Source organism: Hypomesus transpacificus, chromosome 3, assembly GCF_021917145.1.
Source record: "Hypomesus transpacificus isolate Combined female chromosome 3, fHypTra1, whole genome shotgun sequence".
Classification (NCBI taxonomy): domain Eukaryota; kingdom Metazoa; phylum Chordata; class Actinopteri; order Osmeriformes; family Osmeridae; genus Hypomesus; species Hypomesus transpacificus.
Window position 1 is genome coordinate 15,487,321 of NC_061062.1, and position 27,949 is coordinate 15,515,269.

The 27,949-nt window shown below is 41.9% G+C and overlaps 1 protein-coding gene across 2 annotated transcripts; it reads left to right on the plus strand.

Annotated features, from left to right (window-relative positions):
- Positions 1 to 5,172: 5,172 nt before the first annotated feature.
- Positions 5,173 to 18,183, plus strand: LOC124488658 (interferon-induced protein 44-like). Of its 2 annotated transcripts, none has more exons than XM_047051390.1 (8): positions 5,173 to 5,338; positions 14,916 to 15,448; positions 15,554 to 15,608; positions 15,936 to 16,131; positions 16,321 to 16,473; positions 16,908 to 17,079; positions 17,343 to 17,443; positions 17,545 to 18,183. In XM_047051390.1, the coding sequence occupies exons 2-8, from the start codon at positions 14,968 to 14,970 to the stop codon at positions 17,731 to 17,733; spliced, it is 1,347 nt and encodes a 448-aa protein (XP_046907346.1). In that variant the 5' UTR covers positions 5,173 to 5,338; positions 14,916 to 14,967; the 3' UTR covers positions 17,734 to 18,183. The 2 variants fall into 2 exon arrangements, with proteins under 2 accessions (XP_046907346.1, XP_046907351.1); XM_047051395.1 differs by lacking the exon at positions 5,173 to 5,338 and adding an exon at positions 5,978 to 6,001.
- Positions 18,184 to 27,949: the final 9,766 nt, after the last annotated feature.

Below are 27,949 nucleotides of genomic sequence, written 5' to 3' on the forward strand. Positions count from 1 at the left end.
GATATTGAGATTAGCAAGGATTTAATGCTATTTTCAGAGATTTGCGATTTACTATCATTTGTTTTAAAACATTTTTGAAAAAGTAAAGGGTGTGGAAGTAGGACAGACACGATTAGAATAATCAGGTGTATATTCGAGATTTTTTGACCCAAGTCTGGAAAAGATATTGAGATTAGCAAGGATTTCATGCTATTTTCAGAGATTAGCGATTTACTATAATTTTTCAAAAAACATTATTGTAAAAGTAAAGGGTGTTGAATTAGGCAAGACACTATTAGAATAATCTGGTGTATATTTGAGATTTTTTGACCCAAGTCTGGAAAAGATATTGAGATTAGCAAGGATTTCATGCTATTTTCAGAGATTTGCGATTTACTATCATTTTTTTAAATGTTTTATTGAAAAAGTAAAGGGTGTGGAAGTAGGCCAGACACTATTAGAATAATCAGGTGTATATTCAAGATTTCTTGACCCAGGTCTGGAAAAGATATTGAGATTAGCAAGGATTTCATGCTATTTTCAGAGATTAGCAATTTACTATCATTTAAAAAAAAAACATTATGGAAAAGTAAAGGGTGTTGAAGTAGGCCAGACACTATTAGAATAATCTGGTGTATATTCGAGATTTTTTGAAAAAAGTCTGGAAATATAATTGAGATTAGAAAGGATTTCATGCTATTTTCAGAGATTAGCGATTTTCTATCATTTTTTAAAAGGTTTTATTAAAAAAGTAAAGGGTGTGGAAGTAGGACAGACACTATTAGAATAATCGGGTGTATATTCGAGATTTTTTGACCCAAGTCTGGAAAAGATATTGAGATTAGCAAGGATTTCATGCTATTTTCAGAGATTTGCGATTTACTATCATTTGTTTTAAAACATTTTTGAAAAAGTAAAGGGTGTGGAAGTAGGCCAGACACTATTAGAATAATCTGGTGTATATTCGAGATTTTTTGAAAAAAGTCTGGAAATATTATTGAGATTAGCAAGGATTTCATGCTATTTTCAGAGATTAGCGATTTTCTATCATTTTTTAAAATGTTTTATTGAAAAAGTAAAGGGTGTGGAAGTAGGCCAGACACTATTAGAATAATCAGGTGTATATTCAAGATTTCTTGACCCAGGTCTGGAAAAGATATTGAGATTAGCAAGGATTTCATGCTATTTTCAGAGATTTGCGATTTACTATCATTTGTTTTAAAACATTTTTGAAAAAGTAAAGGGTGTGGAAGTAGGACAGACACGATTAGAATAATCAGGTGTATATTCGAGATTTTTTGACCCAAGTCTGGAAAAGATATTGAGATTAGCAAGGATTTCATGCTATTTTCAGAGATTAGCGATTTACTATAATTTTTCAAAAAACATTATTGTAAAAGTAAAGGGTGTGGAAGTAGGCAAGACACTATTAGAATAATCTGGTGTATATTTGAGATTTTTTAACCCAAGTCTGGAAAAGATATTGAGATTAGCAAGGATTTCATGCTATTTTCAGAGATTTGCGATTTACTATCATTTTTTAAAATGTTTTATTGAAAAAGTAAAGGGTGTGGAAGTAGGCCAGACACTATTAGAATAATCAGGTGTATATTCAAGATTTCTTGACCCAGGTCTGGAAAAGATATTGAGATTAGCAAGGATTTCATGCTATTTTCAGAGATTAGCGATTTACTATCATTTTAAAAAAAAACATTATGGAAAAGTAAAGGGTGTTGAAGTAGGCCAGACACTATTAGAATAATCTGGTGTATATTCGAGATTTTTTGAAAAAAATCTGGAAATATAATTGAGATTAGAAAGGATTTCATGCTATTTTCAGAGATTAGCGATTTTCTATCATTTTTTAAAAGGTTTTATTAAAAAAGTAAAGGGTGTGGAAGTAGGACAGACACTATTAGAATAATCGGGTGTATATTCGAGATTTTTTGACCCAAGTCTGGAAAAGATATTGAGATTAGCAAGGATTTCATGCTATTTTCAGAGATTAGCGATTTACTATAATTTTTCAAAAAACATTATTGTAAAAGTAAAGGGTGTGGAAGTAGGCAAGACACTATTAGAATAATCTGGTGTATATTTGAGATTTTTTGACCCAAGTCTGGAAAAGATATTGAGATTAGCAAGGATTTCATGCTATTTTCAGAGATTTGCGATTTACTATCATTTTTTAAAATGTTTTATTGAAAAAGTAAAGGGTGTGGAAGTAGGCCAGACACTATTAGAATAATCAGGTGTATATTCAAGATTTCTTGACCCAGGTCTTGAAAAGATATTGAGATTAGCAAGGATTTCATGCTATTTTCAGAGATTAGCGATTTACTATCATTTAAAAAAAAAACATTATGGAAAAGTAAAGGGTATTGAAGTAGGCCAGACACTATTAGAATAATCTGGTGTATATTCGAGATTTTTTGAAAAAAGTCTGGAAATATAATTGAGATTAGAAAGGATTTCATGCTATTTTCAGAGATTAGCGATTTTCTATCATTTTTTAAAAGGTTTTATTAAAAAAGTAAAGGGTGTTGAAGTAGGCCAGACACTATTAGAATAATCGGGTGTATATTCGAGATTTTTTGACCCAAGTCTGGAAAAGATATTGAGATTAGCAAGGATTTCATGCTATTTTCAGAGATTTGCGATTTACTATCATTTGTTTTAAAACATTTTTGAAAAAGTAAAGGGTGTGGAAGTAGGACAGACACTATTAGAATAATCAGGTGTATATTCGAGATTTTTTGACCCAAGTCTGGAAAAGATATTGAGATTAGAAAGGATTCCATGCTATTTTTAGAGATTAGCGATTTACTATAATTTTTTAAAAAACATTATTGTAAAAGTAAAGGGTGTGGAAGTAGGCAAGACACTATTAGAATAATCTGGTGTATATTCGAGATTTTTTGAAAAAAGTCTGGAAATATTATTGAGATTAGCTATTCCTATGTCCTTTTCCTCACATACAAAGCTCTACACGGACAAGGACCTAGCTACATTACTAACTCCCTTATAAACTACACACCAGCTAGAACACTGCGATCATTAAATGCAGGCCTATTAGAGGTCACCAGAAGCAGTCATAAGAAGATTGGTGATTCGGCCTTTGCTAATTATGCCCCAAAACTATGGAACAAATTACCCATAAATATTAGGGAAACAAACACGCTAGACATTTTTAAAAGACAGCTTAAAACCTACCTTTTTACCGAAGCATTTAAGTAATTTTATCTCAGAAGGGTTTTACTACTTTTATTAGTTATATTATTGTTACTATTTTAATTATTACTTTTATCACTTGTATTATTGTTTTTATTTATTTTAGGTAAAGCACCTTGAGCTACAATAGGGGTTATGCGCAACATTCTTCCGGGTTCTACAAAACAGATGTAACTACTTCCGGCCGGCCGCTTTTGAGGTAAACACAGCGTAGTAAAGGCCACCTACTATAGCCGGTGTTTAAAGGAGCTACCCTTAATACAATTCCCATGTAGACAGGATTGCCAAACGGACTTCCAGAGCCCCGAGTACCCTGGCGAGTAGCCTTTTTTTTTTGACGATTAAAACAGTCAAACGAAGACTGTACCTGTACAAGTCCAAGTGGACTCAAATAATGCAGTGTTTGGCAATCAACTGCAACAACTACCAGTGTGACAGTATTTATTTACAGGTCCATTTTGTCGTAGCGTAATCTTATACACCTTTCCACCTTTAACGTTTTTTTTGGCCTAGTGGTAGGCTAGTAAACGTAATTCCTTCTAGGAACGATAGGTCCTAGCTATAGAAACCAGAATAATGATATATATGACACTAAATTAAAATTAGCTTCTTAAATTAATTTGCTGAATTCATATATTTCATTGATAACTTAGCACTAGTTGTGTAGCTATGTAGCCTACTGTAACGTTTAATGTGTAGAGCTAGTGTTAGTGCTACCTCCTGGGAAACAGTCTAACGTTAGGCTATTATAACGTTATATGAACTCATCACTTTATTCCTGTCACACTTAGCCTAATGTAGAGAGTAATACAACGTATAAAATCCTTGAACTTCCCTGTCAATATAAGTTATTTGGATCACCTAGCGCTGCAGATGTGTACAGAAGTTAGAAGCGGAAACGATTACATCTGTTTTCCGGTTCGAACGCTGAGCGCTCCGCATAACCCCTATTCTTGTATGAAATGTGCTATATAAATAAAGTCTTACTTACTTACTATTTCCTTTTGCAGTTTCACTGGCCCATTTTACCTGAACGGCTGGTCCATTTTACCTGAAACTGCTCTGCAAAAAAAGTTGGCACAGCTGATGTTTCAAGAACTCTAGGGCCTAAATAATTATATTTTATTACATCATTTCAACAAAAATGATCAAAAACAGTCATTAGTAATCATAAAAACACATGGAAAAGGCATATATGGTATTGTATTATTGTCCCAAACGATTTACCAAAAAGTGGACCATTTGACCTGATATCGCCCTAGCCTACATGATACAAGCGCTTTCAGTAGGCCTACGTATATCCTCATAAGTGTCAATGAATTCGTATCAATTTGATACTTTTTGGCCTTGTTTTTATACTTATTCTGAAATAATTTATATCATCTTCGCTAGCAAGATCTCATTCGATTATTAATTTCCATTAACCCTACTGCCAGCAGGCACATTTAAAGAAATGCGATCTGATTGATTGGGGTAACAAGGCACCTTTTACCAAAATACGCATTTAATTTATCGGCAATTTTTGTTGCCAAGCTGCCTGTCTTGCTCTGGCAGCGGTGGGGGTGTTTGACTTATACTGAAATATACTGAAAATATGCTTATTGTCTTCGTAGAGACTCATTGGCTATAATAGTTTGCTCAGATGACGAGAATATCACCGCTCTCTCTTTCGTCTTTTCCGCCATCTTACGGTTTTGGTGATCGACCTTTCCTTCCTATTGAAGTAGGACGTGCTCGTGCACTTAACCTGATAAATTTAGCCTGATTGAAATAAACCACATGATTTGGATGCGGATCAGCCATCCACGAACCGATATTGGCCGGGTTTCCCAGATTCGTTAAGAATCTTAGACTTAGCTTCAACCCTTACGACGAACGGGCCCCAGATGTCACTGTTGAGTAAATGTTTTGAGCGTTTCAAAGGCCCCGACTCAAATGTTTCAACTGTCTCGGTGTTTCGGAAAGCCTCGGTTTGCCCATCCCTAGTAATACCTACTTTCACTTTTACTTCGACGTTTGGTTGACCAACTTTCGTTTCTGACACCTATGCTGTGAATTGGCTGTATTCTAGGCAACAAAATATAATTAATTATTTGGTAAATTTTTACAGCATCTTCACTTCAGAACGGTAGGACAACTCACCTTGTTTTCAATAGTTCATGTGAAAGATAGACTGTGTTGTGACCTAAATGTATCAAATCAAAATAGGCCGCCGTCGAAATAGAGGTAGGCCTATATACAATTTGAAGCTGCAACCTTTTGTTCTTTCAAGTTTTCAAACTATTGAGCTATCCAATTCCTACATTCCGTTCATTCATGTATGATGCAAAGCGGCGCCCCTGGTCCCGTAAGGGACAGCTCCAGTCCCGTAGGCTATTCCAATCACAGCCTCACCGGACAATAGGCTAATAGGCTACCGTAAATGTTACACCACTCCAAGACACTTGGGTGTAGAAAAGTTGAGCTCTTTATTACCTCCAACAGGTTACGTAGCCTACAACAAGATTCAGAGCACAGTAGCAGAGAATGGCTGTTTATCAATCCACTTTTTTCTGTTCTTGTGTTCTTGCGAACTCGTTTGACGTCATGTTTATTGCCCAAGTATGGTTCCAATCCAAAGAACACAAGTCACCAAGAACGCCAAAAATACCCGGAAATGTTCCTGATCTGCCCATTTTATCGAGGATGCAGCGAGAACGCTTCTGATTTCCCAGAAGTCATTGCAAGATGTCAAGCGAGGCGGACAAACCTCACAACTGTAATTTTTTACTTTTCATATTTCAGCTAAACGGTACGTGTAAATCAGCATCTGAATTAAAATGTGACGAGAAATAGGCAGTTCAGTCGCTGAAAATGCTCTTATTTTATTGATGAAACGGCTAATTTGTAAATTTGCTCCGACTTGTCGATAACCTAGCTAGAAGCATCTCAGTGCAGTGCAGACACTAGTTAACAGGTACTGTAAATTAGCAAGGGCCACAGAAAACGTAAAATTACAGGTAGACGGACCATTTTTTAGCTTTGTTATCTAGTTTTTGTAGTTAGTCAGAGTTATCATAATGCTGCGAGTCCAGGAAAACCCTAACCATCTCTATTCATTCTCCGTCCTTGCGTCCTTGCAAGACCATTCTCGCAAGAAGGCTTGCCAGAACGTTCTTCAAAAGAATGTACTTGCGTTCTCAGCGTTCTTTGGGTTGATAAATAGCCAATGTCTAATAAAGGGAAAACTGCCACTCTCGTGAAACTTCCGGGTGCTGAACTGGTTGCAGTTCCACTCTAGTTCCATACGGGGGCGCTAACGGTCTAGTGCAGAATGAATGGAGGTCTATGGAGCCCATCAAAATCCACTTTTCTCAAGATATAATTTTTGTCTCGTAATTTGAATTCTGAATTTGAAAGGGGAGGCAAAAAATACACACTGCTGGGTGTAACACATTGTAACAAATGTAACATTCCACAAATGTAACATTTGTTACAGAACAGAAAGTCGCCTTTCTGTTCTAAAAAGCCTTTTAAAATGTCATTGACGTCATAGATATTGTACGGCCAGAGATGCTGCTTGACGGCAAGCTCTGGTTACTTCCACTTTTCTCTCGAGGCATCGACAACACAGCTGACAGGTTAGGCTCCCCCTGTCAATACACATGCTAGAAAGAATTTTGGCTTGCTAATGTTGATGCTAATGTTGTTAATGGGCAATTCCATGCAAAGGTCACCCTTACCATAGAAAAAAGTTGTGCCCACACCAATATAACTGTTGTTAAAATGTTCACTTTTTTGTTGCATGTAATCACTCTGATCTAAATTTATAGACAATTTTACTATTTTACATTATATACAAGTTGTGCACTCATGCAAAAAAAACATTTGTCAAATGGCCGTTTTGTACCATTTCAAGAACGGGGTAAATGGACCCCAGTTTTCAATAAAATGTTACCATTTAGCATTTTCCTGATAGACAAGGGAATGATAGAGCATTGTGTATGCTCAGTTTGAGTTAAAAGCACAACTCCTTAAATGCATTAAGCCTCTTGTTTATGAGTCAGTGAGTTCCACGGCCAAGTCACGTCCGTAACGTTTTGTAGAATAAGTTTATGCCTATCAAACAGTGCCGAAGCTACAACATCCAAAGTTTCTGTGCAAAGCTTATTTATACCAATGGTTAGTTTAATTAACAAATCTTGCCCCTTTGTTACTTTTAAAAACTTGAATGATGTGTTATGGACGTGACGTTACGGACGCTACACAATGTAAATCTTCACAATACACTTTTCACAACACAATGGAAATGTTCTCAAATGAAACGGCAAAGCTGACAATCGTGTTTTCGGCTGTTATAACCCCTTTCACTGACGTGTTTCAGTGAAACAGACATTCCAGTCATGATTATGACTGAGACACAGACTGTCTCTCCACCTTCAAGAGAAGGCTCAAGACGCACTTGTTCAGGGAGTACAACGGTACTTAGGAATGGTTTGCTGAACCCAATGCTAGTTTCCTCATGGATCACAATGACTTACTTAGAGACTTGTTGCTCCTGTTGGTTAGTGGTAGCTGATTTAAACTGTTGTATTCTATTTTTTATTATCTTGTTATCTTATATTTTTATTTTACTGTTGCTTGTTTTTTCTACAGGTACACTTGCACTTACAGATTCATGTTGTTTAAATTGTAACTTGCTAACTACATGCTCTTATGGTTTTTCCCTTTGGCACTTATTTTTTGGTTGTTCACAATGTGTGCTTGTTTTGGCTACCCGCAATGCTTTGGGGCTATCTTGTTGTTATTATCAGTGACCTATGCACTTTGTAAAGCTCTCTCTTGGAAGTGGCTTTGGATAAAAGCGTCTGCTAAATGAATAAATGTAAATGATTATAGTCGGAATCATGGGTAACATGATTTAGCCTAAACATATCTTCAACGGTCGACATATTCTCCAGTGATACTGAAATTTCGAGTAGCCTAATTGTCTTGCCGTAACAGTGGTTCACACTGCAGCGACGCGATGCAAGCGACAACGGGTTTTCCATTCATTTTCTATGGAGCCAGGCACAAAAAAATGGAAAAATTTAAGAGACAGCTACAAGAGAGAAAAGAACAAGGAGAAAGAGTGGAGCAGGCCTGACTATTCACAAACCCTAGGGGTCTGTATCTTTGTCACGCCCCTATTTTGGGGCGTGACAAAGATACAGACCAGAGCCAAAAAGGGCTGTCCCCCATCCTATGTCACACCGGTGGCTTCGTTGAAAAGCTAGCATTTTACAGCCAAATTTTTTTTTTTGAGATTTGCATAAGAAAGAGGACAATGGACTTTGATATTCACTGTCTGTTCATTTTACCCACCGAACTGTTGTTATTCAACTATGACAAGGTAAAATAGGTTTTGCAATCAATCGCCCCTTTAAACAGGCTCTGACAGTAGCCTATTCCATTCAACTGCCAAAAAGGAATTTTTCAAACAACTCAAACTGTGCTGTGCTCTATCTTTTGTATCTCATCCGCGCCAGCGCCACCCTTAGGCGGAGATGTAGGCTACAGATAGTCAAATCCAATGCGATCAAACCAACCAACCAAACATGTATTAGAACAATTCTACTAATGTTTTAGACAGTTCAGCCAACACTTCAAGTGCTACAATCCTGTGCTACATAAGGGCAGTGTCGGTTCTGGCACATTGTGCGCCCAGGGCAAGTTTTTCACTTGCAACCCCCACCCCCAGCAGGGGTGTCTGCGGCTGCCTGAAGGGGGCGCCAATATGCCAATTCCCCACTAACTGAAATGATCGATAAGAGAAAACCGCGCAGATTTCTTTTTTTTAAATGCTCGTGCGCCCCCCACGTGACATGAAAAAATGCCGCCCCGGTCTGCCCGTGCCTAAAACCGCCCCTGCATTAAGACGCAAAAACTCACGCAAGCGTTTCTATGGGACACGGTGGTTGCTTGTTGGTGACAGTGTGTGTGAACTGGCCACTGGTGAAGTGAGCGTTATTGTGTGTCAAAAGGAGAAACTTGTAGTAATTGTCTTGACTATTACTATGAACAATACATCCAAGCGAGTAGCTATAAGTGGTTTGCCAAAATTACACTGAAATTATAGCCTGGCTGCCAGCCCAACTTGTCCTCAAAAAAATTTGGTCGGGAAGTTGGGTCTGGAGTAGCTCGTTTGCGGAAAAACTATATCCGAACAGGAGCTGCTTGGACAAATCAAATTATCAGGGCGGGCTTTATACGATGATGGACAGATGATCAACAGTAACGTAATCAACCACATCACCAAAGAGCTTGGGTTGAATTTGTTTTCAACAAACAACATATTACGTTGCTTCGATTGGTTGTAGGTCTATCCAATCGAGCGAAGAGGCATTTTTTCCCCGGGTTCGGTTAAAACATGCCCCATACTCACTGCCCAACAGAGCGGTTTCAGACTCATATTCTGACTAGAATTATGAGTATGACAACATCAGGCTAACAGCTTGCGGTTGTGATGAACATAAGGCTGGAACAGCACCTCTTTTCAGCAAACAGCTTCATAGCAAATCCTGCTTTACATTGTCCCAGGTTTTCAAAACTGTCCACGGTGAAATGGTTGGAGCAAATGTGTAATTGAGGGTCAAACTGCACAGGGATTTTCTCATAGACAAACATCACAGCCCGTCGAGTGTTTGGTTCCTTGGGAAGACTGAAAAGTGTCAGCATTCCCTGTACAGCCTGGAACACTGCATTTACGACCGAAGTCCATTTTCAATATCCTTGAAAAACGTTCTTCTTTGTAATTCTGTGGAAGTACACAGAGCAGCGCGCAGCAAATTTTGTTGCACTTCCCTTACAAAAAAGAAGTATATTAAAGTATACTATAAGTATACTCAAATATGGATAGTACACTTTTAGTTCAATTTTGATATACTTTTAAGAAGTATGCTTACAAAATAGTTCACTTTTAATATACTTTTAAGAAGTATGCTTAGAAAATAGTTCACTTTTAATATACTTTTAAGAAGTATACTTAGAAAATAGTTCACTTTTAATATACTTTAAAGTATGCTTTGAAAATGGTTCACTTTTGATGTACTTTTAAGGAGTATACTTAGAAAATAGTTCACTTTTGATATACTTTTAAGTATGCTTTGAAAATAATTTACTTTTGATATACTTTTAAGAAGTATGCTTGGAAACAGAAAATGGTATACATTTCTTCTGGAGTAAGATGTACATTTTCTATTATTATACAGCAAAAGCAGTCAAAATAATTTAAAAGTACATTACAGGTTACATTTTTTAGATCCATCTCATTCTAATTATTCATGTCTATGAAAATCTATTATGCATTGCACATTGAATCCTTTTTTGTTACTGAAGCTGTAACCTTAATTACTGCCAAAACATTCTGAAGCCCTATTCTCTTATATATATTATCAATTGGAGTATTAATGGGAAAAAAACGAAAAAGCTACTTGAGAATTTGAAGGTTATACTGTCAAACTGACTGAAGAACGAAATAACAACATGAAATAATGAAGATAGTGTGGCTCATTGGCTAGTCAATTCCCATGATGCAAGGCGGTAAATAGTGTAAAAATTTGGTGATAAGTTTGCCGTTTGTTCGAAATACAAATGTAACTTCATGAATTTCGTTTTTTAAATGTGTCTGCTTAGAATGTAGTGTTTTGTTGCGTGGTAATTGTCGTTGTTGTGCTGGTTTACCATTGTAACCATGAGTTAAATGACGGTTACGTTTCATAAGAAGAGCTGGATTTGTAGGAAGCCAATGCTTATGCAGTAAGTAGGTTCTCTCAGAATCTGCAGAGTGACTTTGTGAGGGCCCCCGTTCTCGCCATGTGACGCAAATCTGAGGTGTCCGAGGGGCCCCTAAACATTTTTATTTATTAGCAAGTCATTGTAAAATTAAATGTTTTAAGTTTACTTCTTGAGGTACTTACATTAATTGAAAGTGCACTTGAAAGTATTGCAAAGTACTTTGAGGCTCTTAAGGAAGTATAATTCATTAACTGAAAGTGCACTACACAGGTTACTTTAGAGTATTCCAAGGTATACTTTTAAGTACTTAAGGAAGTATACTTTATGAACTTTAAGTGCACTACACAGATTACTTTAGAGTATTCCAAGTAGGGCTGTCCCCGACTAAGATTTTCTTTGGTCAACCAAAACTCTACTGTTACGGACCTATCTAGGGGGGAAGGCCGTAACACTACCCAATGAGCCTACACACACAACGACCGAGGACACACTGGGGTGCGGGTAAACAAGCGTTTAATCGTAACACAAAAACACAAAAAGGGAAAACACAGCCGACAGGGTACAGTGGAACTACGAGCGGTGCCGAAGGAAAGTAATCAACAAAAGGGTCCTATTCTACCTAACCAAAGACATCCCTATGCTAACAAAACCGACATGGGTGGCACCCGCTCCTTACCTAGGGTGTTTAACAAGGGTTAGCTACGTGATGGGATGTATGCCCATGGGCAGCTTACCTGTTCCAAAGCCCCTGTACGACTGAAATAATAATAAAACAACGAAAAGCACGGTACCGAGTACCGGCGATAACTCGACAAACAAACAGGTGGTAAAACAACAGATAACACCGAACATGAGCGAATGCACATACACATACAAACGCCGACAAGAAAACACACAGGGCTAGAAGCTGCTGAACAGTACACAGGACCGGGTTTAAATGTGGACGGACGGACAGACAGGTGATTGGTGGAGTGGAGTGCGTTGGCGTGGTCACGGCAGCCAATCCTGGACAGAGATGGATGGGCGGAGGTGCACGGGTGACGGGGAGATGGAAGCGGCAGCCAATCACAGACGGCAACGAAAACGAGGAGGAAACTGAAGGGAAAAACAAGCACACAACAATACAGAACACACATACCAGTGGCGAGGGACGTAACATCGACTAAAACGTCTGAAAATCGACTAATCGAACTGTGAAACGCTTAAAAGAAACACACAAAAAACATACAAACATTTTCGCGATCTGACTCAATGGCTGCTGGACATTGGCCGGGTTTCCCAGATTTGTTAAGAAGATCTTAACGCTCAGAGCTTCTTACGCTCTTAGAACGTTCTTAAGAAGCTCTAGCGTTAAGAGCTTCTTAACGAATCTGTGAAACCCGGCCATTGCAGATTCAGCCGCTAATAGCCTACTAATAATAAGACTCGTATCACCAGTCCTTTTGTAACCGAATGCCGATGGTATTTAGTATAAATAATAGAAAAAAAGTAGAAGCTGAGTGGGGAACGTTGCAACAGAGAAAGATTTTGTCTTGGCCGGAGAAATTGGCCAGGTTTCCCAGATTCGTTAAGAAGCTCTTAATGCTAAGATCTTCTTAAGAACGTTTTAAGAGCGTTCGTTCTTAAGACGCTCTTGGCGTTAAGAGCTTCTTAACAAATCTGGGAAACCCGGCCAAATGTCATTTGATTTGGATGTGATTCTTATAATAGGAATATTCCCTTTTCAACCCAGTGCGTTAGCATGAGTGAAGTAGGCCTAGACCAACTTACTTTTTTCAGGTGGTAGGCTACATCATTTTCGACATCGAACTATGAAAAATAAACCGTTGTTGGCAGAGTTTGCATTCAATGTTTTTCGAGTCACCCGGTAGACTACTTTGTAAACGTAAATGTACTTTAATGAAATGACGCCATACAGATGTTTTACACATGCACAGATGTCTTTGCCCTTTTGACTAATAACACCGACAAAGTAGGCTATGGCAGAGTTTGTAGTTCTTCAGCCACTTGTGCTCGTGCCGTGCACAAAAAAACAAAACAAAGCGCAGATCAACGAAAGGGAAAACAGTAACACCTTTTCTTTTAAATTATCTATTTTTTTTGTTGGTTTATTTGTCTTAAATAATATAATCTACAATTTCTGCTGAACATTTCGTTAATTCAGCAATGATGACACAAGCGGGACTCAGATCTCACACTGCCATATGGCAGCTCGACTAAAACAATCTAAGTCGACCAAGAGCATATCGACCAGAAAACTGACTAGTCGACCAAGTGGGGACAGCCCTAATTCCAAGGTATTCTTTTAAGTACTTTAGGAAGTATATTTTATGAACTGAAAGTGCACTACACAGGCTACTTTACAGTATTCAAAGGTAAACCTTGAAATACACTATAAGTGTACTTTAAAGTGTACTAAATTACCTAAAAAGTGGGCCAATTCAGTTTACTTAGTACAAAAATAGTATATAAACAAGTACACTGCTAGTATACTTTAAGTAACATGATAATAGTACACTTTTTATACTAAGTATACTTACACTTAAACTTAAAGTATACTTCTTTTTTGTAAGGGTTAAAACGCTAGCATTCTGCTAATGAATGCTAATTGGTTAGTGAAGGACTGACTACGACCAGAGATCCCGCTTGATGGCATCCAAAGCAGAACCAGAATGTCAGAGCATAAGCAACATTAGCAACAACATTAGCAAACCAAAACTCTTTCTAGCCTGTGTATTGACAGGGAGAACCTCAGGAAGGCTCAGAACTTGCCGTAAAGCAGTATCTCTGGCTGTACAATGTGTATGACGTAATTGACATTTTAAAGTGACTATTTTTGTGCCTCCCCTTTCAAATTCAACATTCAAATTACTAGACAAAAAATTTTATCCTGAGAAAAGTGGATTTTGCGGGGTATAGCTCCATAGACCTCCATTCATTCTTCACTCGCCCATTAGCGGACATCAAATGTGGAACTAGAGTGGAACCTGTAGAAGAACAATTAACAGTAAAATATTTCACAGCAAGTACAAGACTTAACTTTGTTATAACTAACATACAAGAGCAACAAGTCACTCAATAAGAGTCATTGTGATCCTGGAGGAAACTAACATCAGGTCCAGCCAAGGATTCCTAAGTGCCGTTGTACTCCCGGAACAAGTGTGTCTTGAGCCTTTTCTTGAAGTAGGGGAGAGACAGTCAGTGTCTTCCCACCTAAGAATATTTATGTAGGCTATATAGACCTATATAATAGTTTAACATGTTATTTAGGTAGAGACAGTAAATATATGGTGAACAAATATTGATAATTTTGTTTGCACATTGATATGTCTATTTGTTGGAGTGACATTTTACTGGATTCACAGTCCAAAATATGACGTATGCATGGGACCACTGCTGGACGCAGATGTTGCAATGGAACGTTGTATTGAGCTTTGCCTCTTGTGCTTCTATACTCTTTGGCTTGGTCTAATTATATAGGTCTATGTGTCGAACACACCTATTCTTAGGTGTACTGTACCCTTCTTTTCAAAATAAAGGTTTGAGCTCTTTGCCATAGAGTTTTTTGGACCACTGGTTACTACCACTGGGGGCACTGCATAACCATTTTGTGTTGGTGGAGCCAAATAAATGATTAAACAATCAGACAAATCATGTTTGATGATAAATGGCTGCCTCATACATACAATTGAATCACAGCAGTGCTGATATTCAGCAATATCACAGTCCATCTTGTGGTATTGCTTAATTTGGCTGATAATGGAAATTCAATACAGTACAATTGTCTTTTGGTTTTATTGCGATAAAATACATCTACCCATCCCACTACTAAGTGCTGCTTCGGTGCTCTTGGGCCAAGAAAATATAAAATGCAGGTTTGTTGTTGTTCAGTTTGTCAAATATCTCAAATTTCAATGTCCATCAAATGACCATCAACCCCTGTCTCTCAGTCTCGTACCTGCAGGATTCCATATTCCATTCCGAACGTTTCTGTGTTTCATCATGAGTGCAGTCACCTCCAGACTATCCGAGGACCAGGAGAAGCAGCTGTTGTCTCTGTTTGGCCAGGCCAGGATCTGTCTGCTCTACAAAGCCAGTGTCCATGACTACACTGCTGTTGACTTCCACGCTCGTTGTGATCGCCAGGGACCCACCATAACTGTGGCCTACAACCAATCTGGGTTCATATTTGGGGCATATGTCTCCAAGGATTACACTAAAACTACCCAAGACATCAACGATGATAAAGCATTTCTCTTCAGCATCCACAATGAGAGAGAGAAGCCAGTGAGGGTGTCAAGCACCAACGGCCTGTATGGTTTTACCAACGGAGACACAGGTCCTAATTATGGTGCCTTGGTGTTTCTGTATGATAATGCAGCTAAAGCCCAATCTCAACCAGGAACCCAATACAACTTTGATCCTGCACTGATGCATGGGAATGACCTTGAGCTGGCCGAGTTTGAGGTATACAGAGTAGAAGGTAAGGGACTCTTGTATGGATAAGAAATGGGCCAGTAAAAAATGTACAAAAATGTATCTATTTTTCCATTAAGAATCTATGCCTTTGTTCTCTTGTCTTTGATAGACTGTGGAGGCTTCCTGGAGAAACCTTGGAGAGAAATACACTGGAACAGTGAGGGGTATGTGTGATGTACACTCCCACAAAATGTCCTTTGCGAAGGGAATACTATCGATTTTTATTACTAATACCGTATTGAAACTACTGTTACCCCTTTAGTACTATTGATACTACTGGCGGTACCTTTGCTTCAGTTTAAAAACCTTTGATGAAGTACTCCTTCATTCTGTGATTATATTGCTGAGCAGGTTTACTGTTCAAACCACATCTTAATCGCAGCATGCCCCACATGGTTGTGTACTCCACCCTGCTCTCATCTTGTTTTGTTTGTCTACCTTTCAGCTCTGTATCTAAACTTCCATCTATCCATCCACCACTGATTTGACAGGAAATATAAGGAGCTAAAGGAGTATGTGCAGAGTTCCAGACCTCTCATCAACTCTGTGGAGAAGGCCAGGATTCTGCTGGTGGGGCAGGTCGGATCTGGCAAGTCCAGCTTCTTCAACTCCATCAACTCCGTCTTCAGAGGAAATGTGACTGGCCAAGCAATCACTGGCATTGCAGGCACCAGTCTGTCCACCCAGGTACTTTATGATGTGTATTTGTGTATGTTGGTTGGTTTATTTCTCCAAAATACTAACTTTCAAACACAGCATGGTATAGTATTAGATCACTTTAATGTGGAGTATGTTACTGAACTATGCTCTAGTATTACTGTTGTGTAAGTACTGTTTGTAGAGTGTTACTGAACTATGCTCTTCTGTTGTCTGTAGTTCCGTACATACAACATCAAGGCTGGCAGAGGGGGAAAGCCTCTCCCTGTGGTGCTGTGTGACAGCATGGGATTGGAGGAGGGGGTGAATGCTGGCCTGGATGTAGATGACATTCCCACCATTCTGAATGGCAATGTCCCGGACAGGTACCAGGTGAGTGGAATGGTCAAGTGGCCAACCTTGTTTACATTTACATTTAGTCATTTAGCAGACGCTCTTATCCAGAGCGACTTACAGTAAGTACAGGGACATTCCCCCCGAGGCAAGTAGGGTGAAGTGCCTTGCCCAAGGACACAACGTCATATTGACGGGGCAGGGAATCGATCCGGCAACCTTATGATTACTAGCCCGACTCCCTCACCGCTCAGCCATCTGACTCCTGACTTGTTATAAGGTGCTGGTGTCTAAGATAACTGTTAGCAAACATCAATATAATGTACACCTTGTTTTGTTCCTACCTGCCTTTCTCTTATCCTACCTCCTCTTCACTTCATTTTTCTGCCTGTTTATGTTTTTCTATTTTTTCTTATTTCTAACTAGTTATTGTGGTACATGGCTGATGTCCTAGCTCTTTGTGTCTTCCTCAGTTCAACCCCATGGTCCCTCTGCAGTCAGACGACTCTGCATTCTATAAGTCCCCGGAACTGAAGGACCGGATCCATTGTGTGGTTTACATCATGGACGCCTGCAAAGTGAAACTGCTCTCCCCCAAGTTGTTGGAGAAATTAACTGCAATCCGCAAGAAAGTTAATCATATTGGTAAGAACATGTTCACTTCTTCTATTGGTCAGTTATATGAGCTTAACAGGCCGCTACTAAGGTTTCTTATTACTGGGGTCAACACTGCAGTCATCTCTAGGGTCATCATCTTTATTGAACTCATATCCACTTTCTTGAGAAGATTCAAACACTCATCTGCCTTTTCCTATTCCTATATATGGTGGCAGTGGTGGAGGAGTAGGGTCTCTTATGCCTTGTCTGTGTGTGTTTTCCCATAACTAAACATCAGTTGTGTTTTGCAGGTGTGCCACAGCTGGTGCTCCTAACCAAGGTGGATGAGGCTTGCCCCTTGGTGAACAATGACCTGACCAAAGTCTATTACAGCCATTACATAAGAAAAATAGTGAGTTCCAAAATAGATGGCAAACAATCACAAACGTCCATTGGGTACTGTACCATTTATAGATTCCAATATAACAAGTGTGTATGTGTGTGTGCCTTCAGATGTCTGAGGTCAGTGTATGTCTGGGTGTGCCCGAAGCCTCTGTTCTCCCAGTGAAGAACTACAGTCGGGAAGTGGATCTGGACCTGAACATGAACATCCTGCTGCTGAGTGCTTTGGTCCACATGATGCGCTTCACAGACAACTACTTTGATGATGTGTCTGAGGAGGGTCTGGAGAAGGGGGACTAGGAAGCCATATAGCCATAATAACCAGCCAGTTGAGACCGTAGCCAACAGCACAATGATCAATTTACTTGCACACATAGAGCAACTCTAGTTAGCAGTGCAACTCACTCTTGTTTTGTTTTTTTTTATCTCAAATGTATGTTTAGTTCATGCACTGTAACTGTTTATATTAATTGTCATGAGGGACAATTGAGTGAGCTAATCCTATATTTTTGGTAGAAAATATTTTAGTTGGTTATGGTAAAACAACCATATCATTCCGCTCATCTGTCTGTCTGTTTCATTGCCTTTGTTTACATAATGCTCTTTGGTGGATTGTTTGAATAAATTAATATTCATGTTTAAAAATAATACGCATTTTGCAAGTCATCATCTGAAATATGTAATGTTAAATTTAATTTTGTGTTTTTGTCCACACAAGACATTTCCCAATATAAAATATGCTCACAAACATTACTGCTAATTTCTTAACAATTATTGAAAGAAACCATGATGAACTTGTTTATATCAAATCAAAATGTATTTGTATAGCCCTTTTTACACTCCAGCATGTCAGGGGCTTCACATACGCCCATAGAACTGCCCGTCAACCAGGGCCAGCGAGAGTACCTTTGATGCGGGACGGTTAATTAATGGACGCACTTCGGTATTTGGCCCCCCCCATTCTTCATGGTGCCCTAGGCGGCTGCCTAGTTTGCCTATAGCAAACACCGGCCCTGCCCTCAACCAACCTAAACCCTCAAGGAAGACAAGGAAAAACTCCCAACAGGAGAAAAAATTGAAGAAACCTTGGGAGGAGCAATTCAAAGAGCGATACCCTCCTCCAGAGATGGTTGGTGAGAGAGAGGGGCAGAACACAGGCTAAACATAGTCATACAGTCTCAATGGGTTTTGAAACACCAAAATCCATTGTTCAACTTTATAGATGTAGGACAGGACCGGGAGACTCGCTGTTGGCCGTCATGGAGACTGGTTTCCGGTTGACGACCAGGTCCAGCGTTGGCCGACCGACGACCAGGCAGGTGCTGACAGCTCAAACCCCCCACACCACAAGGGATGTGTGTGTGGGGGGGAGAGCAGGGATTAGAGAATGCCAGGAGAAGCTAACAGTTACAGTCATAATAGAATAGATCTAGATGGGGCAAAGTGAACATATAGGCTATAATTACAATTTTAAAGTTACATGTGATACACACATAGGCAAACACACACCCCATATTTACATAGAATGTAAATACACACATGCTTACTTTTAACAATTGTAGAATTGACTAAACAAGAAAGTATTTAACCTCATTTTAAATGTCGAAACAGTATCAGCCACCTTGATTGAGACAGGTAATTTGTTCTAGAGAAGAGGTGCTCTATATGAGAACGCCTTACCTCCAGCCGTTTTTAATTTTGGGAACCACCAGATAGATCTCAAGATGCCAGCTAAGTGTCCTTGCAGGGCAATAGGGTGCAAGAAGACCGGAGAAGTACAGTGGAATAACTATGTATTCACCCTAACAACCCCGTCCCTTCCTGTGAACTCGCAGACCAGATTTCCTTAACTGGACAATAAAACATTTATTTTATCCAGACACAAAAAGTATTTTCCCAGGCATTATAATAATACTAATAACAACCACATTAATTTGGAGTGGGTCTTCAGTTACAAACAGCTATTTTCACAGTAAACCTTTCTTTTAAACACAGGGAATCACCTTTCACATTCCATTCAGATAAAGGAACATATATTAACACCGTAAACGTTTTTCTTCAACACAATTCAATTCAATACAAATGGAAAATTTACCATTCAAATAAGGGAACGTATATGGTCACAGTTCCCCCTGTGCTGCTGCCTTGTCGTGGTGGGGCGCGTCTCTGTGACCCGGATAGCTATACCGACGGGGGCTAGTCCCCAGCAGGTTCAACCATGTCGGGCAGGTATTCCAGGTAGAGTCCAGACAAAAAACAGCACCTGGTCCTCCAGGTTGGGGGTTGGGCGTGGGGTCAACAACCCCACCCTGCAAAAATACATAATGTTACGGAAACTTCTACGAATACTACTACCACGGACCGGTTCTGGACGCCAGGCGATGAGCGATGGCACTACAATCAACACATGCGCGGCGTGGCCCTCAGTCTCAAAGGAGAAGGTCAACACCTTGCTGGACTGGGAACCCCTCGGCGACAGGCTGATCAGAGCCCGCTTAAAGTCCATGTACTGCAAGCCTTTATTGAGGACTTGGCAGAGAAAGCTGAACGTGCAGCTGCGCAGGACCAGTTGAGTACAATTTATAAGATCAAAACAACTCACAGGCAAGTACACTAGCCAGCCGGCCCCTGTCAAAGACAAGCAAGGCAACATCCTCACCACTGAGAGTGACCAAATCACGAGATGGGTTGAGCATTTCAGTAAGGTACTCAACTGCCCAGAGCCAGACGACCCTGCCAACCCTCCACCAGCAGAAACTGTCCTTGACATCAATACCAGCCCCCCAAGTAAGGAAGAGGTCAAACTCGCCATCAAAGCCTTGAAGAATGGGAAAGCCACCGGCATAGACTCTGTCCATGCAGAGATGCTGAAAGCTGACCTTAACACCTCGGTAAAGGTGCTTACTGATCTCTTTAAAGACATATGGGAGAGGGAAGTAATACCCCAAGACTGGGACATAGGCCTGATTGTCAAACTCACCAAGAAAGGAAACCTCCAAAACTGCGACAACTGGAGGGGCATCACCCTGCTGTCAGTACCATCTAAGGCCTTCTGCAGGATTCTACTGGACAGAATTGACGCCGCTATTGGCCGGACGCTACAGCAAGAACATGCAGGGTTCAGGAGAGGAAGGGGCTGCATAGACCAGATCTTTGCTCTGAGGAACATTATTGAGCAGTGCGTAGAATGGAACACCCCCCTGCACATCAACTTCATCGGCTTTCGCAAAGCCTTTGACAGCCTACATTGAGACACCCTATGGAAGATTGTTAGGGCCTATGGAGTCCCCCCAAAACTGGTCACTCTCATAGGGCTGTTCTATCGTCACTTTGAATGGAGCGTCATTGTGGTGAGCCATCCACATGGTTCACTGTGGAGTCTGGTGTGCGGCAAGGGTGTACTATTTCCCCCATTCTCTTCCTGATTGCCATAGACTGGGTCATGCGGAATACAATTGACAGACCATGGGGTATCCAGTGGACTTTGTTCTCCCAACTTGAAGACCTAGAATTGGCCGATGATCTTGCTGTCCTTGCACCAAAGCACATTCACCTGCAGGAGAAAACTGACAGATTGAACAAATTTGCCCAACAGGTAGGGATGAACATAAATGCACCCAAAACCCAAGTGATGTGCATCAATGCCACCCCATGTGCACCAATCACAGTGAATGGTCACACTCTTGACTATGCTGAGGAATTTACATACTTGGGAAGCCTCGTCAGCAAAGACAACTCTGCACAAAAAGATATTAGACCAAGACTCGGAAAGGCACAGGGTGCTTTTGCTAGGCTACACTCCATTTGGAAGTCTAAGCAATACAGCTTAAGAACAAAGGTCCGACTCTACAACAGTAACGTAAAATCTGTGTTGTTGTACGGCTCAGAGTGCTGGCGAGTAGCATCTTACCACATGAAAAAAGTCGAAGCCTTCCATGATCGATGCCTCAGGAAACTCTGTCAAATCTTCTGGCCTGAGAAAATAACCAATGCACATCTATACAAGAAGACTAAGTGCAACAGTGTGGTGCTAGAGATCAAACGCCGCCAACTCAAATGGCTCGGGCACATTCTCAGGATGGACCAGGACCGCATCCCCAAGATCGCCTTACGATGGACTCCACCTGGGAAAAGGAAGCAAGGCCGGCCCAAGAACACCTGGTGGCGAACGGTGACAGCGGAGCTGAAGGAGATGAACCTAACCTAGGGCGAGGCACAGCATGCGGCACAAGACAGGTCCAGATGGAGGCAGATCGTCGAAGCCTTATGTCCCACTAAGGACGAAGAGGATTAGTAGTAGTAGTATTTGGTCACAGTCGGCCTTTCCTTCCACATCACTCAATGCAAACAACAAAATAAAATATTTGTAGCAGTAAACTTCAACACAGGTAATTTAAGTGCACTGCACCACGGTAGGCATTAAGTCTATTCCGCAATGGAACAGTCCATAAAGTTTGTGCCGCTCACTTCACACGTCAGTCAATAGTGTCCATTTCACTTGCGTAAAAGTCAGTCAACCGTGTCCATTTCACGTATCGTACACTTGGTTTCGTTGTAGCTGCAGCTGTAGTCTTAGCTGTAGCCGTAGCGATAGCTGTAGCCGTAGCGATAGCAGTAGCCGCAGCGATAGCAGTAGCAGTTAGCTAACTCCAAGCCCAGTGCTACTGTGGAGAATGTTGAGTGGCAGAATACTCACGGGAGAAGACACGAGGGGAGGGGGTGAGATAGCATGGGGAGGGCAATACACGTGAACCTGCCGTTTACCGTGGACTCCGACGCTGTCTTCTCAGTTAGACTCGCCAGCCGTCCCCCGGTTCTTCCTGACTTTCAGTTTATCAGTTTGTTTGAAAAACACCTCACAGGCTACCACACTGCGCTGCCATCTTCTCTGAAGAAAACTTTTCTCTCACGGAAGTTCCGCCCCCCTCACGCTCTCCATACGAGTTGTCTCTTCCCATTGGTCCAAGTCGGTCAGTCATGGGCTCGTCAAATTCCCCCTTTTCAAACTCTGCCACTACCAAGACTTCTCCACAGCACTGGGGGCAGTGACAATTACCAGTTACCTTTGTCCCAGCTGGTTGAACTGGTAGGAATTAAGGTGGAACATTAACAATCAACATAAAGCATACATTGGTACATTAGCACACAAATATTAAAACAAAAACAAAACACAATCACCAGGTCTATTTAAGAACATGGTCGTTTAACCTCCCGGGAAGTTGACCCCTTGTGCTTCTCTGAGGCCAAGTAGGCCTTGGCAAATCTTCACTGTCTGTGCTAGACTCATCTGCGTCCCCAGACGGTGACCCACCCTCTAACTCACCACCCAAGGGTCCCTGGTCTCCACCCACTTCTGACTGTGCACTAGATCTCCCTGCCCTCTCTGTGTCAGGTGATGTACTGCGGGGGGGGGGGGGGGGGGGGGGGGGGTTATGGTAGTTCTGAGTGGTGTGGGGAATACTGCAGGGCAAAAAGATTGCATAACAGGTGTCAGACATCGACTGATACTGGGCCCTATCTTGAATGTAGGGTTTATGGGTTTTGGGATTGGTTCCCAACATGGGGACTTCGAAAACGAAGGGTTTCAGCTGGTCACGGTGTACAACTCTAGTAGGGCCGCCAACCTCAGGCCTAATGGTGAAAACGGGCATATCAGGGTGGTTTTGTGCTACAACGAGGTAGGGCTCTGACTCCCATCGATCCTGGATTTTTTTTCTACCTCTCGGTCGATAGTTGCGCAAAAGGACCCTGTCCCCAGGCCTAATGAGGGCTTCTCGTGCCTTGCGGTCATATATCCTCATGCCTGGGATTTTGGGAATACATCTGTAGGTAGGGCACAGCGCTTGCATTGCTGTACCCAGCACTTCACATCTTTAGTCATAGCAGGCCAATAATAGCTCCGCTGCAAGGCCTCCATCGTGCCCCGCTCACGGCAGTGTCCACCATGGTCATGTTGTGCCTCGTACACATGCCGTTGCAAGGACACTGGCACGATCAGTTGGCGTACCTCTTCACCATCTCGAGGGTCTTGTACACACCGGAACAGGGCGCCATGCTGCACTTTGAGCCGCTCCCACTGACCCATAAGTTTCCGTTGCGGCCAATTCATTGTGCGCACCACTTGTTTTGTGGGTCTTTCATGCGCTTTCAGAGCAGTCAGCACTGGGCTTATGTCAGTGTCCTGTACCTGTAATTCCTGTAGCTCCTCCCAGCTGTGCCCGCAGATTTGGGTTCGCACCCTGGACTGAGTTGCTGAATGTGCCACTGACTCTGAGGCCTAACTTCACCAGAGGGCCACAAGCAGGCACGCACTTCCTCTTTTATAACTAGGAAATCCTTCTCTACGTCCTCAACTTCAGGTTCTGCAGCCACTGGGATGCGAGACAACACGTCAGCGTTTTGGTTCATCCTGCCCGGCTTATAGTGCACCTCAAAATTGAACTCAACCAACTGGGCCACCCATCTTTCTTCTACTGCACTGAGGTTTGCGGTCTCTAAATCCCTCAGGGGGTTGTGATCTGTAATGACAGTAAACTTAGCATACAGCAACAAGTCACAGAATTTTTCAGTGACTGCCCACTTTAGGGCAAGGAACTCGAGTTTAAATGCACTATAATTTATGTCATTTCTTTCGGACCCCCGCAAACCCCTGCTGGCGAAGGCTATCACCCGCTCCACCCCTTCTTGTTGGCGCCGTCAGACACTTTCTCAGACTATCAAACGCTGCCTGGCACTCTTCACTCCAGAAAAATTGTGCTAATGTAGTCTTAGCAGCACCCTTTTTTTCCTTGCCCACCAGTGCATGTAACGGCTTCGCCAATTGTGCGAAACCAGAGACAAATCGCCTGTAATAAGACATGAAGGCCACCACCTGTCTGACTTATTTTACAGAGCGGGGGGCAGGCCAATCCTCCAGGGCCCTCACTTTCTCTATATCTACCCGCACCCCCTCAGCTGACACAACATGCCCGAGAAATTTGACTTCACTCCTGAGTAGGAAGCACTTTTGGGGCTTGAGTTTCAACCCATGTTCACGCAAGCGCCCGAGAACAAGGTCTAACTTCTCTAAATGACTTTCAAAGTCCCTTGAAAATACTAGGACATCGTCTAGGTATACCAACAGCACCTTGAACGCCAAGTCACCCGGGACTGCCCCCATTAGACACTGAAATGTCGCTGGCGCATTGCAGAGTCCGAAAGGCATGCGTGTCCATTGGTACAGGCCGAAGGGCGTGGTTACAGCGGTTTTCTCCTGGTCTTGTTCAGTTACAGCCACTTGGAAGTACCCCGCGGTCAAATCCAAGGAGGAGAAGACTTGTGCATGACCTAGGGCATCCAGCGACTCTTCAACCCTAGGGAGTGGGTAGGCATCTCGGTGCTTTACATTGTTCAGCTTCCTGAAGTCACAACAAAAACACACAGACCCATCTTTTTTCATTACAACAACTGCAGGTGAAGCCCACGGACTGCAGCTCTTCTTCAGCACACCCTGTGCGACCAGGTCTTGTACGTGTTGCTTGACTTCTTCAAAGATATGAGGAGGAATCCTGCGATGCCTTTGCTTGACTGGGTATGCCTCACCTGTTGGAATACAGTGTGTGACCGTGGTAGTATGTCCATAGTCCCTGTCATTTTGTGAAAATGCAGCACGATGATTCTCCAACAGCTGGTTAAAGCTGGTGTACTTGGTCTGAAGTAAGCCCCTGGAGATTGGCTTGTACAAGAACAGAGAACGGCCCAGGTTCTTCCTGCTTAGACACAGCTCCCTTCTCGCCTGCCAGTGCTCTGACCCTAAGTTCACCCGCCACCTCTTCAAAAGCCACCACTTCTTTCTGCAGCACTTTCTGAGGTTTAGACAACTCAGCAACTCTCGCTCTTGGTGGCAAAATGACTGGCTTCCGACTTGGGTTCATCAAGCGCACTGGGACCTTACCACCTACCGAGTGCGCTAGAACATTGGCTACAAGCAGTCCAGAGGGTGTGTTGGCACTAGGGGAGGCCTCCACTAAGACCTGGCCCTTCATTTTCGGAGGGATGCGGCAACGACCTTCAATGACTATTTCACTTCAGGGAGGGATGACAACAGCCCGTTTTCCAGCTTCTTTAACAAAGTCTATCTTCCCATCACTGCCACCAATTTGCTCCTCTTTACCAATTTTTACAAGAATGTTCTCAACCCAAATTTTTACAAGAATGCTCTCAACCCGCTGCCTGTGCCTGTCCATTCTCTGGACCCCCTCTAAGCCACAAAAGAGGTTGCGTAGTTCCCCGAGCACATTCATTCCCAATATCCCAGCTGGCCCACTTTTACCCTCAGCCATATCATCTCGCAGCACAAACACGCATTTACCTTGAAGCTTTTTACCAAAACATTCAATGTCAGCATATAAACACCCGATTATGGGGATATCCAGTCCATTTGCGGCTGTTAACTTAACCCACTTTGCAGGCGACAGTGCTTTGCCCTTGAACAGCTTGTTGAAGTGAGTCTCAGACATTGTAGTCACTTCAGGGCCCGTATCCAAAAGGCAGCGGGTATTCACTCCATCGATGAGCACGTCTATAGTAAAAGCAGTTGCCGAAGACACTTGGTGGGTTCACCACCTGCTCCATTTCCAGCTGGCCAAGGGGCAGTGTAGCAGGTCTGACAGACGCCGTCCTAATGTTTGCCTGGGTCGGCCCGCTGGCTTGCTCTGGCCCCGCCGTGGTCTTAGCTTGCCATGGTCTTCCTTATATGGTCACAGTAGGCCTTTCCTTCCACATCACTCAATGCAAACAACAAAATAAAACACTTGTAGCAGTAAACTTCAACACAGGTAATTTAAGTGCAATGCACCACGGTAGGCATTGAGTCCATATTCCGCAATGGAACAGTCCATAAAGTTTGTGCCGCTCACTTCACACGTCAGTCAATAGTGTCCATTTCACTCGCGTAAAAGTCAGTCAACCGTGTCCATTTCACGTATCGTACACTTGGTTTCGTTGTAGCTGCAGCTGTAGTCTTAGCTGTAGTTTTAGCGATAGCTGTAGCCGTAGCGATAGCGGTAGCAGTTAGCTAACTCCAAACCCAGTGCTACTGTGGAGAATGTCGAGTGGCAGAATACTCACGGGAGGAGACACGAGGGGAGGGGGAGAAATAGCGTGGGGAGGGCAATACACGTGAACCTGCCGTTTATCGTGGACTCCGACGCCGTCTTCTCAGTTAGACTCGCCAGCCGTCCCCCGGTTCTTCCCGACTTTCAGTTTATCAGTTTGTTTGAAACACACCTCACAGGCTACCATACCAGAGCCTGTTTAAGGCTTTCTTTATTAGACATTCTCTGACCACACTGCGCTGCCATCTTCTCTGAAGAAAACTTTCCTCTGACGGAAGTTCCGCCCCCCTCACGCTCTCCATACGAGTTGTCTCTTCCTATTGGTCCAAATCGGTCAGTCATGGGCTCGTCACACACCCGCTGTAAATTATTTAGGTAGGTAATTGGGAGGCCAGAGAACAACACATTGCAGTAGTTCAATCGGGACGTAACAATTGCATGTATTAGTTTTTCAGCATCATCCTTTCAGAGGAATTTTTGTATTTTGGCAATATTACGTAGATGGAAAAATGCAGTTCTGGTAACTTGCTTAATATGGTACTCAAACGAAAGGTCTGGGTCCATTGTGACTCCTAGATTTTTTACCAGCTGGCTTTGAAGGACTTTGACGCCGTCTAAGTCTAAGGTCAGATTGGATGAATTATTTCTGTATTCTTTAGGACCGAAAATGTTAAACCTCAGTTTTATCCAAATTAAGAAGGAAATTTGCAGTCATCCAAGTTCTCAACCTGGAAACACATTTTTCCATTGCATGTGGAAATTCTCCAGACTTAATAGACATATATGGCTGAGTATCATCTGCATAACAGTGACAATTTACCCCAGAGCTTCTAATTATGTTTCCTAAATATAATTATATATACATATAGAGTGAAAATAACAGAGGGCCTAGAACTGAACCTTGTGGTAATCCATATTTTACAGTGGAGCTCCTGGATGAGCAGCCATCATAGTGGACATATTGTGATCTATCAGAGAGAGAATCTCATGATCCACAGTGTCAAAAGCTGCACTTAGGTCTAGAAGAACCAGGACAGAGATAGAGCCCGCTTCAGAGGCTAATAATAGATCATTGACTACCTTGGCTAATGCAGTTTCAGTGCTGTGGTGAAGACGAGATCCAGACTGGAGAGGTTCATAAAGCTGATTTGGGGAGAAGTGCTCAGTGAGCTGTTGTGCTAAAGCCTTTTAAAAAATGAGAGAAATGGCAAATTTCAAATTGGCCTGTAGTTGCTAAGACAACCTGGTTTGTTTTTTTTAAGAAGGGGCTTAATAATAGCTGTTTTGAGATCGTCGGGGACTTGGCCAGTTACAATATATTCATTAATAATACTAAACATGGGTGGTCCAATAATAGGGAGAAGTTCCCTACAGAGTTTGGCAGGGAGGGGATCGAGAAGGCAGCTAGTGGGTTTCGAGGA

What these genes read in the sequence shown, in the direction of transcription:
- LOC124488658 (XM_047051390.1), top strand. Translation starts at nt 14,968, where the DNA reads ATGAGTGCAGTCACCTCCAGACTATCCGAGGACCAGGAGAAGCAGCTG. An exon ending in ATACACTGGAACAGTGAGGG is followed by an intron (nt 15,609 to 15,935) that starts GTATGTGTGATG and finishes CTGATTTGACAG; the next exon opens with GAAATATAAGGAGCTAAAGG. An exon ending in ATGTCCCGGACAGGTACCAG is followed by an intron (nt 16,474 to 16,907) that starts GTGAGTGGAATG and finishes TGTCTTCCTCAG; the next exon opens with TTCAACCCCATGGTCCCTCT.